At 41.5% G+C, this 15,373-nt stretch overlaps 1 protein-coding gene across 6 annotated transcripts in view; it reads left to right on the forward strand.

The window, feature by feature from the left end:
• Positions 1 to 15,373, forward strand: part of ARVCF (ARVCF delta catenin family member) — a 288,989-nt gene that overhangs the window by 232,399 nt on the left and 41,217 nt on the right. For 4 of the 6 annotated variants that reach the window (XM_074921410.1, XM_074921412.1, XM_074921415.1 and 1 more), the window contains 4 exons: positions 2,199 to 2,316; positions 3,547 to 3,718; positions 5,991 to 6,008; positions 10,354 to 10,425. In XM_074921410.1, coding sequence (XP_074777511.1) covers positions 2,199 to 2,316; positions 3,547 to 3,718; positions 5,991 to 6,008; positions 10,354 to 10,425 — 380 coding nt within the window. The remainder of the gene's footprint in view (positions 1 to 2,198; positions 2,317 to 3,546; positions 3,719 to 5,990; positions 6,009 to 10,353; positions 10,426 to 15,373) is intronic. The other 2 variants (XM_074921411.1, XM_074921413.1) reach the window with 1 other exon arrangement.

Below are 15,373 nucleotides of genomic sequence, written 5' to 3' on the forward strand. Positions count from 1 at the left end.
CATCAGTGTAAGTGCGTTGTTATAACTTAGTATAATACCTACTAGCACAATGATTTCAGCTATGAAATATACAGGATTCATCTGTAGGTCAACTCTGGCTTGGGCTGGTTGTCCAAGCCTCAGCACTTCAACCACACACTGTAGGAGATCAGGTTTGAGACCATCTAAGGAACCTGAAGGTGCACGAGTCCATGGGACCTGATGAGATGCATCCATGGGTCCTGAGGGAACTGGCAGATGAAGTGGCTAAGCCACTATCCATCATGTTTGAGAAGTCATGGCAGTCTAGTGAAGTTCCCTCTGACTGGGAAAAGGGAAACATAATCTCCACTTTTAAAAAGGGAAAAATGGAAGATCCAGGGAACTACAGGCCAATAAGTCTCACCTTTGTGCCCAGCAAGTTTGTGGAGTAGATCGTTCTGGAAACTATGCTAGGGCACATGGAAGATAAGGAGGTGATTGGTGACAGCCAACATGGCTTCACTAAGGGGAAATTGTGCCTGACAAATTTGATGACCTTCTATGATGGGGTTACAACGCTGGTGGATAAGGGTAGAGCAACTGATGTCATCTACCTGAACTTGTGCAGAGTTTCTGACAGTGTCCCACACGACATCCTTGTCTCTAAATTGGAGATGTGGATGTGACGGATGGAGCACTCGGTGGATGGGGAATTGGCTGGATGGTCACACTCAGAGTTGTGGTCAACAGCTCGATGTCCAGGTGGAGAGCAGTGACGAGCGGCGTCCTCAGGGGTGGGTGTTGGGACTGGTGCTGTTTGACATCTTTGTTGGTGACACGGACAGTGGGATCGAGGCACCCTCAGCAAGTTCCCCGATGACACCGAGCTGTGTGGGGCGGTCACACGCTGGAGGGAGGGGATGTGCCATCCAGAGGGACCTGGACAGGCTGAAGAGGTGGGGCCGTGCCAACCTCATGGAGTTCAACAAGGCCAAGTGCAGGGTCCTGCCCATGGGTCGGGGCAATGCCAAGCACAGACACAGGCTGGGCGAGGAGTGGGTGGAGAGCAGCCCCAAGGAGAAGGGCTTGGGGGTATTGGTGGATGGAAAACTGCCTGTGAGCCAGCAACGTGCGCTCGCAGCCCAGAAAGCCAACCGTGTCCTGGGCTGCACCCAGAGCAGGGTGGGCAGCAGGGCGAGGGAGGGGATTCTCCCTCTTTACTCCACTCATGTGAGACTCCTCTGCAGTGCTGTGTCCAGCTCTGGGGTCCCCAACATCAGAAGGACATGGATCTTCTTGAGTGAGTCCAGCGGAGGCCATGAAGATGATCAGGGGGCTGGAGCAGCTCCCTTATGAGGACAGGCTGAGAGAGTTGCGTGTGTTTAGCTGGAGAAGACAAAGCTCTGGGGAGACCTTATAGTGGCCTTCCAGTACTTAGAGGGGCTACAGGAAAGATGGGGAGGGACTCTTGATCAGGGAGTGTAGGGAGAGGACAAATGGTAATGGCTTTAAACTGAAAGAGGGCAGATTTAGATTAGATGTGAGGAAGAAGTTTTTCACACAGAGTGGTGAGGCCCTGGCACAGGTTTCCCAGAGCAGCTGTGGCTGCCCCCTCCCTGGCAGTGTTCCAGGCCAGGCTGGACGGGGCTTTAGGCAACCTGGGCTAGTGGAAGGTGTCCCTGCCCAGGGCACGGGGTTGGAACTAGGTGATCTTTAAGGTCCCTTCCAGCCCAAACTATTTGATGATGTACAGATTGATTAAATAAAATACAGCTTATCATACACCTAGTTTTAATCTTTTTTTGATTTTCAATTTTTGTGGCCATGAATACTGCTGACCAGTCTCATGATTTTGCATCTTTTTTTTAAGGTGGTGAAAGTATTTTTCAGATTAAAGTTCTGGCTTTGAAATTAATTTTTTGTTTTGCATATTGTTTGCTCTAAAAATTCCTGTCCAGTTTAAGGTATATCACTGTACTCGCCAGCAACTCAGAAAAATGTGTTTATAGGCACCTCTGTGACTGTGTTCCCCTTTCCATTCAGATTCAGGGAGTTGCAGGTGTGCATTGCCCATATTTTACTAAATTTTAATAGGTTATTCAGGCTACAGACTACTTTGCCTCCAAATTGTTCATCCAGGGCAATGGGCTCTTCATAAATGCAGTATAAATCGATGCACCTTCAACTTTATGGTGAAGGTTAGAGGGCTAAATTTTCTTTCAAATCTCTCCTGTTAGGAATGTAAGTTCAGATGGATCAGAAGCACGCAGAAGACTAAGAGAGTGTGATGGCTTGGTGGATGCCCTCCTTCATGCTCTACAGTCTGCAGTTGGCAAGAAGGATACAGACAATAAGGTGAACTTGAGTATTAAAACTTAATGGACGTTTCCATTAATTTAGGCTGAATTGTTGCACTGGGATCTGACTTCTGTTTGCTGGTATCAGAAGGGGATTGTGCTTGCCTCAGAAAAATATAGTAATTATCTTCCTCTCTGTCATGTTATCTTGTGTGGCTGATGAGGTGAGCAAAGGCAAGTGGTTGTGATAGGTGGGGAGAGTAATCCTTTATTATTGTCAGTGACATTATTGCTATTGTTCTGCGATACTTAATTGACATTTTTAAGTGCAGTCTCCAAATCAGAATTGAATCCCACTGTATTATGCTTTGCACAATACCAGCAAAGGAGTCAGTTCCCATTTTAAATACTTTATTCAGCACCATCTCTAAAGACTGTAGTGTTTAGACATTAAGATACATCTTCAGACCAGCAGCACATTCTTTGTGGCTTTTTTTTTAGGTGCAGATTTTGATTAATCTGTTTCTATCATCATCTATCCTGTGGTGCTTAAAAGCATATTTATATGCATAAGGAATGTCATAAGTTTAACCTGTTTAAAAAAGAAAGAGCATACTATTGCTTTATAACACCAGTAAGGCTTGTAAAGTATCGTTATTCTAGTCTTTTTGAGTCCCACCATGTGATGGACTGTACAAGGGAATTATAAAGCCCTGTCACTTAATCAGATAATTTTTGAAGAGGATTTTGTAACCACCTGGTGGTTTCCATTGCAACCTACAGAGCATTGCTCTTGTCAGAACCTTATGTGCTATGGATTAGCTATTACTACAGGACGTGTGTTCTTATTTAAATCCTCACAGGACTTAGGTTTTGACCCAGAGAAAATTTAATAAAATGGGCCCCGTGGAGTTTGTAAAGGTTGGAAGAATGAGAGAGAGGCTTGTATTAAAATAAGATCCTTATATGATCATTTTCTGCTGTGTCTTTGATCTTCTGGTGAATCGTATTCTTTATGTAAGATCAGGTGGTATATTTGATTAGAGAGTTTTCGTTTTGAATGGGTACTATTTATGAAGCACTTCACTTTTGGAAGAATAAAATTGGTTTTAGAACAAGAACAAACCTTAATTTGAGGGGTCTTGACTAAATCTTCCTTGAAAGCTACGCTGTTTTCCTGGGGCAGGTGGGCTTCTTTTAAATTCTCCCAAACCCTCCACTGCATAATATAATGGTTTGCAAATAAGAAGGTGCAATATTTCTAATAACATAAATTTCTCTGTAACAGTCTGTGGAGAACTGTGTGTGCATCATGCGGAACCTTTCCTATCATGTCCACAAAGAGGTCCCTGGAGCTGATAAGTACCAAGAACTAGATGCCAGTCAGACTACAAGCATGGGAGGCTCTCAGAAGAAAAAGAAAGACGATGCTGGTTGTTTTGGTGGGAAAAAAGCTAAAGGTACGTGTGGCAGAGAGCTCAGAACCGGAAGCGGATTTGGGGGTAAATTTTGCTGTGTAGGCCTAGGGCTCTTGCAAGCACATTCATCATGCTGGTTTAGAATGATGCAGTTTGTGGAGGTACGTGTCTGTGGTGTCATGGCATGTGTTCACCTTCCTTTTTGCGTTACTACTAGGTATTTGGGAACTTTTTCTGTGATTGCTGTAGTTTTGTTTGGCTTGAAATAGGAATGGTGCATGCTGACAGATGACACTCTGCTGTTGGACAAACGTGGATGTGCTCTGCCTCTCCTCTGCATTGCTGTGTTCTTCCATCTATCAAATCTATGCTTATTCTGCTTGCTTGGCTCCATAGCATGGCCTCTGGAAGCCAAGCCAGCGTGCGTTCATCCCCATGCATGGTAGTCCTGTCTGGACGTCTTCCATGCCTTCAGCCACTTACATTTGAAAACAAACTAAAAGCCAACCCTCCCACTCACAATCAAAATATACAACCTCCTAATTCTGTCACTCTTTCAGTAATTTAAATTGCAGACATGATTTTGTAGCTTTTAATTGTCAGTCACTTTTAGACCTGTTCTATCCTCTGGGGCATGAGTGTTGCAAATGAGTTTCATTACAAGAGAGGATTAATAGTCTCAGTAACCACCCTTCCATCTCTACTTTAGAAAGAGACACTCAAATTATATCCTTTTTCTTTGTTGTTTTAGAGAAATTACTATTCTAGACTGAAATCACATATAATTAACTCCATTTTCTGTCTAGGCTCCATTCTTCTCATTCATGTGTACTCGTATCCTGGCTTTCTATTTATAGCCAGGTCTAAGCAAGGTTTTGGTTCTGAAGAGCCAATATGGAATTGTTTGAACTTGATGGACTGGGCGCTGCACGTTACTCTTCCTTTTATCTGACCTGTACATGTTATTAAAATGTTATGTGTTTCCATATGTGTTAGGGAAGTCATCACAGCGTGAACTTGCTTTTGCAGACTAGTCTGTCATCAGCTAGATTTAAACTGTGTTTAAAATAAAATAAAAAATCGATGGGAATCTTTTAATGATGGGGGGGGAAAAAGTAAAGAAAGAATTTTACCTGGCTGGCCAGCCTGTTCTCACAGTGAATTACTAAAACTTCAGTGTGATACCCATTGGAAACCTCGAACATGCACTGACTTGAGCCTGTTCCCTGCCACTTGCGGTCCCTGTTGTTTTGCTGCTTGAGAGCAACACAGTCAGTGAAAACATTTTTAGACGTAAAAGCTGTGAGTGTGCCCTGTGGGAGGAGGGAAATGTGCTGATTGAGAAGTGTCATCATCCTCTTGATGGCAGTGAAAAGCGAGCGCTCTCAGGTGGCTGTCCTTTGACAAGTGTCTGCCTCTTTCCTCTGGGGCCGACCCGTATACTTTCTGTGTCTGTATGCCCTGATAGTTTCTGTTTATCAGTCAAACCATCTGATCATGTCTTTTTGGACAAATTGGTCTCAAAATCATCTGACACTGAGGATGAACCCACAGATTTCAGTGAGCAGTGCAGGCACTTGGTGACAGCTTGGGTTTAGCTCTGTGTGTTCAGCGGGAAATGACAATTTCTGAAGTATATTTTAACTTTTTTTTTCCCCTCCTTTTTGCAGTATTCTTTTTAAAGTGTGCAGTTCTTTAGAGGGAAATAACTGGTAATAATGCTGAGCTCACAGCTGGTAGTGTGTAGATCAGAAGGATAGAGGGAGACAGGCAACTGTTTGACTTAAAAAATAAAAATTGAAATACATTAATAAACGTGCTTTTAAAATCATAAAGAGAAGCTTCCTTTTCTCACTATTTATGTGAATACTGATCTGAACCTGCATTAATTTTCTCTAGTCTAGGACTTCAAAATAGATCAGTTCTCCCCTCTTGTTCACTTAATCTTGCAGTGTTTCCATGTTTATTTTATTTTATTTCATGGTCATTGATCATGGCATTTTAAACACCTCTGCAAAGGGCTAATCATCCTTCTGTCCCCTCAGTTCTGTGAGCACCTTTTCATTTAATGAAAAGAGGAAGAAAAAATTGCTGTGTGGAGAATGATTGGGTTTTTTTCAGCAGGAACAAAAGGGAGAAAGTGGAATATCTTGTTTTGGTTTGGTTTTTTAATTGATTGAAGTTCTGTAGTATTCTTGTAACACTCAGGCTTTGAACCTATTCTGTGAAATTCTACCTCTTTGTGACTATTCCTTTGTATTTTCTTCCTTCCTGTAAATTTTTGTTTTTCTTTTGCTGCTTTTCTGGTAATTAGAGGAGTGGTTCAATCAAGGTGAGTCTTTGCAATACTTTTTCATCATCGCCATAATATGCTTTGTTCAGCTTTTACATGCAAGGCTAAGAGCTGAGATCAAGGTCTTGTTCGTTCACCTTCTCCTCTGGTCCCCCAGTGCATCCACCTGTTCATTTCAGTAGGCATGGAAATCCTCAAATTGAGTGAGCATTTGCAATTTGGTCTTCCCACACCACAAATAGAAAAGACAAGGTTTATTCCTGGTGTAGGTGCAGTAAGGGAATTGATTTGCAACTGGCCTGATGACCTCATGAGAGAGGGAACACTTAAGTGTGCAGGTTGCCTCGCCAACCCTGTTGTATCAAAGAGCTGGCTTTGCTAGCTGGTCTGGGTAGCAGTAGCCATGAAGGCTTCACAGCTTGGATGTGTATTCTCAGGGATCCTTGCTATCTTGTTAGCTTGGGCACACACACCTGGGCTGCTATATCTTTATTGCTGGCACTCAGACTAGCTAGACAAAGCTACCCCCAGTAAATGCTGCGGGGAATACGCCCTTTAGTTTTTCATCCCAGTGCAGTGAGTAACATTGCAATTGGAATACACAAGGCTGAGGCTAAACTTTGCCTCCCTGGCTTCTCAGCTGGGAAGTTGTTAGGCTGTGAGTGCCCTGGAGACTTCCAGTGTGTTACTGAGACTGACTTAGGGGTAAAGGCACGGTCATTTTCAGTTTGTGGCATTTGCTTCAGATGAGTGGGTTCTGGAGGTGGAGTCAAAGGAGAAACCTTGGGAGGAAAAAAAAAAAACAAAACCCCACCAAAAAAACCCCCACAAACCTAATTGTTCCACCCAACAAATGGTGCTCAGTAGTGTTCTGCAAGACATTACTTTCAGACATGAGTGGTGAGCCTGGGGAGGATGGGCATGTTGGCAAGACAGAGCTCAGCCCTTGCTTTCTGTTGCTCCGCTGCAGTCCGGTTCAGTGGGTAAATTAACAAGAACAGTATTGACTGTTGGGGGCGGGGGGTGTTGTTATGAAGAATCTTTTTCCTTTCAACTTTTTTAACCAGAAAAAAAGCATTTGGAAATTAATCCTTCAGCAAAAATGGTCTAGCTGAATAGCTGTTTTGATTATCCAGTAAAGCAAAATGACATTTGAGGAAAATCAACAACAACATTAGTGGTTAATAACACTGGGTCACACTTCAAAGTCCATACTGAGTTTCTGACAGATTGAAAATGCCGAAGGTCATGTTTTGGTTGTTTCTTACATAATGAAGGGGGGGGGGGGGGAGGGAGGGAAAGAATTTTAATCCCACTGTTTCAGAGACTGTAAATTGCGTCTTGCACAAGCAAGTCTCATGTCAGGCAGTTTTCCCAAACCAGAGTGCTGTGCCAATTCCTACAGCCAGGTCTCATAAAACAGACCTGTCAGCAGGCATGTTCAAAGCTGTCTGTCTCTTGGCAAAGTTCGGAGCTATGCATCTGATCCAACATTATCTTTTCTCTGCCATACCTTGGGCTGCAAAACTTGGAGAGCATGGAGAGACGTAGATGGTCAGCAATTGAAATGTACAAAACCAGGATCTTAAACTTCTTTTCTCCTGATAGTGTGGCCATTTCAGCATCCCTGTGCACCAGCATTACTGACAGACAGGCTTGAGTGACAGATGGGTGGTGTTAAGAGTTACAGAAACTGGCAGTGAAGCTGGTTTTCTCATGGTATCAGTCAGGCCAGGGGATGGCTGAAAGATTTGCAATTGGTGACTCTTGAACTTGCTAAATTGGGTCACCTTTTAGAAACTGCAAACCAGTATTTGTGGATCCTGTAAAAATCAAATGGGAAAAATACCAGCTGGACTTCAGATTAAAACCTTTGCCTTTTAGAAGGATTTCTTTTGGAATCTTCTTGCAGCTTGGTCACCTTCTCTCTATAGGAAAGCCCTGGAAAATGTAGGCGCCTCAGGTATTTCTGAACCTGGCCCTTGCTCAAGTAATTTGTAGAGTTGAAACCCCCTTGGTCAGAGCTCTGTGTTCTGAATTGCTTCCATTTGTAAACAGCTGGCAGCTTCTGATTTGAACAGATGTGGATTTTGCCTGCAAGGTGGGTTAGTTTCTGAAAAGACTGAGAGACGAACTAGCAAAGGCTTTATAGAAGATGGCTGGTGTTTGCAATCTGGCCCAGAAATTGGGAAAGAATGACTGAAGATCCCAGAGCACAGGTGGAGTGTGCTGTCCTAATGAAAGATGGTTTAGTAAGTAGGCAGCTGCTTCTGCATTGCCACCTGAAAAGGTGTAGCAGCCAGCACTGCTCTCCTGGACAATCCCGTCCTTAAAAAGTAGTGCACAAATACATATTGCTTGCCAAACGTTGCACTAGAAAGAAGGGACCTCTTACTGTGCCATCTCAATTCTGCAGGGCTAATAGGAGTTCCAAACCCCAACGCTTAAATTACAGAGAGAACTGAAATGAGTAGTTGTGTTGAATAGGGTCTGGCTCTCTGAGTAAGTGTTCTGAGGCTTAAACTAGCTCATGCCAGAGACATGAAATTCAGGGTCATGTGAAAAAACAGTTTGTCCTACTTGTAGATAGGATGGAGTCATATTTATTGGTATCCCTTAAGTCTGTAATCTTTCCTAAACGCTGACTTCCTTCGGTGCTTCTTTTTTTTTTCTCCCTCTGCCCTGCTTTTTCCTGTCAGTGCTCTAAGGGTCAACAAGGGTTTGCAGACAGTAACCGGGTTCAGCTGCCATTATGAAATGCAGCGTCCTTTGGTGATGTACAGCATTTTTTCTTTCTGGTATTTGGTTTCCCAAGCAACGTGTTTCTTGTTCTTTCATGGAGCAAAAACTTGATGGAGTTCTCCAAAGTGCAGCTAATTCCTGTCCCTTCCTTTAGAAAAGATACCTTTCCAAGGAGTGGCATGGTACCTGGTTGCATGACCTTTTGGCAGCTTAGATGGGCTCTTTCATACTTTAATTAAGCAAATTACTTCAGATGAACAGAACTTCTAGATGCATGTTTTGTTTTGCACAGTAGTTAAAGCTAGCTGGTCTTTTTGCAGAGTGTTGGTGTTTTTTTCCTCTTCGTACTATTTCTAAATATTTCCATTGGTATTTAAAAGCTCTGTTTCTTCTCTGCATAGTACTGCATATATTCATCCTCTTGTCAAGTGGAAAGGTAGAGTAGCCCATTGAATTCACTGTGCAGGAGCTGTATGGGCTCCCTGCTATAACAGGGCAGGGATTGGCCTTTCCCATTTTGTGACCTAATCCCATTTAAGGGTCGGACTAATCTCCACACTGCATTTTCAAAGACCATTTTCCTGTTTGCTTTTAAGCATCCTGACTGGTGGAGATTTCTGCCCTTCTTGTAAACCTCCATTAACAGTCTGGTAGAGTCTCTGTTCAGAAGCCACCTCTGGCAGCTTAAATTGTTACCAGTTCAGAACAATTCATCCCATCGCACCTGCCTTCCCTGCTCTTGAGTTAGAGGGACTAAATAACTTGATTTCCCCCGTCAGAATAATTTGGGAAAGCTGAATTGTACACTGGTGTGCACAGAAGCCATGCAGATTCCTGCACTTCTTTCCAAATCATTCTCTGCTGTCAGTACTTCTCTGATGCCTGGTTATCCCACAGCATCCGTACTGGATTACCCATGGCAGTGTGTCTCCTTGGGGGGAGAAGATGGGATGAAAATTAATCCTTCCCTCCCCAGCTGTTTACATAACCTTGAATTTCCAGCCCAGCTAAAACTAAAGTCCAGGTTTTGTTCTGCTTTCTATGAAGAACTGTATAAATTAAAGCTGATGTAATGGTTTGAAACTGTCTCTTAGCAAAAGTATGGAATTATTTTCATTAGCTTCTAATAAATAGTCAAAATGGCACTGTATTGATTGAAGGGGAAATCAAGGTCAATGTGTTGGCTGCTGTCTGTACAATATATTAAATCTAGGCCTTCCTGTCTGATAGTCGCACTGAGAATAGAGGCTGCAAAGCAAGTCTGTTGTTTTTTGCTTTGCTGCTCAATTTCTGTTTCAGCTAAGCTTCAGGTCAAAATTCCTCTGAAAACAAGAAGTCAATACTGGCCTTCTGAGTTTTGCCAAGAAAGGAAATGGCATGACTTTCCAAGGTTTTAAGCACTCAGAATGTTTGTGGATCAACCTGAAAGTAGCCCAGATTTTTGTCCCTAAATTGCTCATGCTTAAACCACAGCTCTGCAACTGGATTGCAAGTCAGATATGTACGAATGTGGGTAGTAGTCTGTGATTTATATTCTGAGTCCGTATCTTCTCTCATCTTGTAGATGCACATGACAGTAACTTACCTGTCAATATGCTGACAGTCTTTTCCATCTGTTGTCTCTTTTTTTTTTTTTGCACAGGAAAGAAGAATGGAGATTTGGACAGGAATTTTGATACACTTGATTTGCCTAAGCGGTCTGAAGCAGCAAAAGGTAATGCTAATGTTTGTGCTTTTGGAAATAACAAGTAGTCTGGGAGCTGAAGGCTCTTAAAGGAACTTGAGATGTGAGCACATTGGTCTGGTCTCTTTGTTTTGTATTCAGTTAATTGAAATAACGGATGTGTCAGTGCCTGCTCTTATCTGGTATTCAATACTGGATATAACTAGCTTTTGTATAAAGCTGCTGAATCGGTGGAATCTTGAAGAAACCCCTGTGATTTGGTGTTAGGTGATTGTAACTCCATAGAGGGGTGAGTGTATGCTCTCTTCCTTTACAAGTCCATTTTCAAATCGCCTGCACTAGATGTGAATGTAAGGAGTTACAAAATGCATTAAGTGAGTGTACGTATCACTAACGTTTTCCCTTGCTTGGCATCTCTGTAGTTCTTCAGTGTTCCAGTGAATTAGAGAGTGACAGCAGGGAATAAATTCAGGTTTTTTGTCTTTGATCGTAGTCAGTCTTCTGAATATGGTATTCCTCCATGTCTATAGTGAGTAGTACTTGTAGTTTTCCAAAATTGGGAGGTTAACTGAAAAACTATTATGCATTTCAGGTTTGTATTTCAGCTCTAGTGCAAGTAAAATCTTTCACAAACAATCAGCATTCCCTTCCTGCATGCGTGGTCCTGTTTTTTATTGGAGATTAGGAGATGATTTGGGATCTTGTCAGACTTCTTACAGCATTGGACAGTGTTCTGAAACTCGCACAGATTTTCATTTGAAGTGTGGGCAATGACACTGCAAAGATTCAGCCATTGTCATGGCAACGACTGTGGTGCCACCCTGTCAACCTAGCCTTGCAGGAAAAGCTCTTCAATAGCACCCTCATCTTAATGATCTGTGAATACCCAGAACTACCTGAGTATTATTCAACAGGGAAATCTTCGATTTCCTGCATCACTTGTACAATTTCAGAGAGTATGAAGAGACAGTGTAACTCAATGGAGAGATCCTTGGACTTGGGACACCTGAATTAGTGTACTTTAGTGAACTTGATTGAATCAAGTAATTTGTGCTTCAGTTTCCTTATTGTTAACTGAGGACAGCAACAGAGGCCATATCTAACATCCTTAGAGAAATGCTGATAGTAATGGTATAATAATTGTACGTGTAAAGTGCTGTACTCTCACTTCAATTCATGGGCAGTGAAGCTCTGGTTGATATGCAAACTAATCCTAATATATAGATGGATCTAATCTATTTACAAACATTCTTTACAATGGGTACAGTTTCTAGGCTAGTGTCTAAACACTAATTTTCATTTGGTGCATTATTGCAGAAGATGCTAATGCACCTATTAAAAGGTGTAATGCCATCCTAATTTGGAGAGTTGCAGGAAACTTCTAAGCAACCTTCACTTTAATGCCATCATTTCAGGGCTGGGCACTGATTACACTGCAGAGCAAGGAGACATCTTAAAGATGCAGAAAAATAAAGGAATGCAAAATGTAGTGAGAGCTTCAGCACTTTCATTCCTTTCTAAATGTGATTGGAATGTAGGTGCCACTAAAGGAGAGAGATGAAAATCAAGGATTTCTGCAAAAAAATAGATTTTGCATAACTTTTTTTTAAAATAAGATAAAAATCATTCATGTGGCTCTGTTAATGGTAGAAGTGTTGCGGCATATCTGATGGGAGATGTCTCTTTGAGTTTACACAGCTCATTATTAATTGCTAGAAATCACACACTCTTGAGGAGATTTTGTTTGATTATTTCAAGATACCCGCATTTAATCTAAGATGAGTAGATTTTTAGTCTGACTACATATTTCATGCTAGATTAGGGCAGATTAATCCCACAGCACTTTGAAAGAAGTCCTTTGATTTGGGAAAAGGAATGAGAAACTATTTGCTTGTGTGCTAAGAGTAAAAACATAAATTCAGTGATGTGGTTTTGTTTACTTTTTTACTAGTAGTTTCCTGCTAAGCATCTAGTTCCTGGATATTAAAAGTTCTAACAAGATTGCTAGGACTTTGAGTTGTTCAGTAAGATAAGAAAAATTAAATTGCAGTTTTAAAGCTCTTAAAAGCTCTGGTCCTATCTATGCCATAAAGTATAATTGGCTCTGATGAGATCAGCTCTCAGATGAAGCAGAATCTCGTTACAAACACTGAAAAATCACGCGAGTTTTAATGATCAGAAGCACTCAGTTTGAGTGACATAATGAAGTGCTATTTCAAAAATCAACAATTATAGATTAATCTCTTTCATGTATTATTAAAGTCATATTAAATTGAGTTTTCAGCTGGAATCTTTGTGGGCAAATGAAACTGTGGTAATAAGATTTGTGCATGCAGTGCAGCAAAGGAAGACTGCGGTAGTTAACAAATACTGGGATGCAGTGTTGTCAAGTTCCTTGTCATCTTATAGTCAACATCCACGGTGCTTATCCGGTGGCTCTAAAGATAAGGTTTCAAGAACCTGAAATCATTATTTCCGTATAAAATATTCTTGGGTATGATCGCTGAGCTTAACTGATAGTGTGCTTATGATTGCTGGAAAATCCACAAACTAGCAGCAGTGAACTAGTTCAGACCTATTTTTCCATCATCTCTGGAAGCTTCACTTGGTCTCCAAATCACTTTAATTGCAGGAATCTCTGCCTATCCTGTAGCTGAACATCATAAAACCGTAGTTTCTAGTTGGTGGGTGGGGGTGGATTAGTGTCTGTGTGGGAGGCAGAGGTTTTCTTAGTCTTTGTTCAAGACACCTTAGGAACACGTTTGTATCCTGAACAGTCCAAAGGGTCTTGTGAATTATTACCTAATTTAAATGCTAGTTAGTTTTGGGTTTTTCCTGGAATTTGTTCGTTCTGGAGAGGCATGAATGAATGAATGAATGAATTCTTTTTTTTCCAAAGTGATGAACTAGAGTCTCCTTTTCTTCTGATTGCTCTTGTTTTTTTAATGGAAATCAGATTTTGCTGCAGCACAGCATTTGAGCAGCCCTGAAACCATTTCTAAGCCTTTAATAATTTTATGTGCTAGGCATTCTGGCAGGGGAAAGCCTCCAGTTCAGGGTTGTTATCTGTGGTAAACTGGATAATGTCAGACGGGAGAACTTGCAATGCTTTCAGAAGCTGTCTCATCTGATATTAAAAAATAAATATATATGCTCTGGCAGTGTCCAGAGTACTGCTGTCCTCATGAGGAAATACTGTGGAAAAGAAGCTTCTTGTTTCCTCTTTGTTAAAAGGAGCATATGGGGTTTTTTCTGACAGTCAGAGGGAGGGAGGATAAATTTTGGGGGCAAGTGCTAAGAGCTTTTATAGAGCCATATGAGAAGGGGACATCACTGATGAGAAATTATGAATGCTGTCCTCAGGACCTTGCTAAATTTAGTACTTTCAAAAATTGCTGCTTCTGTGAGGGGGCAGGGGAAAAAAAAAAGTCTTGCTGAAATCCCTTCCCCAATATAAAGTAGGTCACTGATGGTGTTGGCTGTTCCTGCAGTGTGTGCTCTGCACTACCACAATGTGAATGCTGATTTCTCCTGTGTACACATTAAATACATAGCATAGTACAATTCCTTTGCTTTGTTCACAGAATCCTTCTTTCCAAGCAGGAAGAGTGGCAGGAGGCTCATGCACAGGGGTGGGGGAAATCAGGATTAATCATATCTGTGGAGTGGAAGGCAGTGTCTCAGCTGGCAGACTGTACGATAAGGTTTTCTGAAAAGAATCAGCACTGATATGCGTCAGCCCTCTGAAGATGTTATAAAGGTTGTCGCATCTAATCTTCCTGATGTAAAGGTGTTAGATTGTCCACCTCTGTTCATCAGTGCTATGGAACATGGGAAGAGAAAGTCCAGAAGACCAAAACAGCTTTTTATATGGAATCAGCAGGCTGTTCCTAATTAAATCCAGACTGCTGTGCTATTTGGTTTAAGCAAATCTCATGGCTTCTTGTTTATTCACACATAACGTTTGATGGCACAAAACTAGATGCTTTAAGGTGCTTTGGGTGTTGAAATTCACCTATGGTTTCAGTTTCGTTAGGGAGTTGAAAGTTTTCATCTGTAAGGAGACGTGCAGGTACGTTTCAGCCTGGTGGATGAGCTAACTCATTCTCTCCTTTAAATCCGTTATTAAAATGGTTATCAATTTATCATTTCCATTTGGATTATTTAAGATTACTTCCATTTTAATGGGAACGTAAGTTTGGGAGAGAGTCAAGCAGAAATACTAACCTAGTGCTAAGGCTGCTTATAGTTGAACAAGTCTATTTTATTGCAGCAGGGACCTCACAGAAAAGCTGAATTTATTTGAAAGTTCAGCTTTGTGTGTACATTTATACTGGTCAGCAGCCAATGTAGGTAGGGAATAAGATTCTGGGTAAACTTGTCAGCAGGTGAAGCTGAAATTTCTCCATTATCTGAAATCCTCAGTTGCTTTCCGTGTAGCCTGATGCTGATGATAGATTTTTCTATTCCAGAAGGTGAGTGTTTAAATTCACTTATAAATCTTTGTGTTACTGCTCCAGGAAATTAGACTTCCTGGCACTGTCAGGGTAATGACTTTAACTTAGTAGATTACAAAAATGCTGGCAATTTATCTTCAGCTAAAGGCAACATGTAGTGGGGAGAGAGAAAAACCTCACTGAAGCTTTACTCTGATTTTAGGTTTGTAATTAAGATTAGCTGCTGTCCTCATTTCACTGCTATTTTAATTTGCTTTCTTTAAATCTTTACAAGTTGACTCAAGCTCTCAACTGCCCTTTCCAGATCCCTTCAATCATTAATTTTGATTGTTGTATAGTGAATAAGTGAGTAGAACTGATTGATTAATGGTATGATCCACACCCCTCCTCTGCCTGCTAGTGGAAGTTGAGGGACTGGGAACATCTCCTCTATGAGAGCAAGTAGCGTGTTCATGTATTAGCATCTTTTAAGTATTTCATGCACATGGTTGAGAATTCCATTCAGAATTATTAAGCATGTC

This window comes from Athene noctua, chromosome 17, assembly GCF_965140245.1.
Source record: "Athene noctua chromosome 17, bAthNoc1.hap1.1, whole genome shotgun sequence".
NCBI classification, from domain to species: domain Eukaryota; kingdom Metazoa; phylum Chordata; class Aves; order Strigiformes; family Strigidae; genus Athene; species Athene noctua.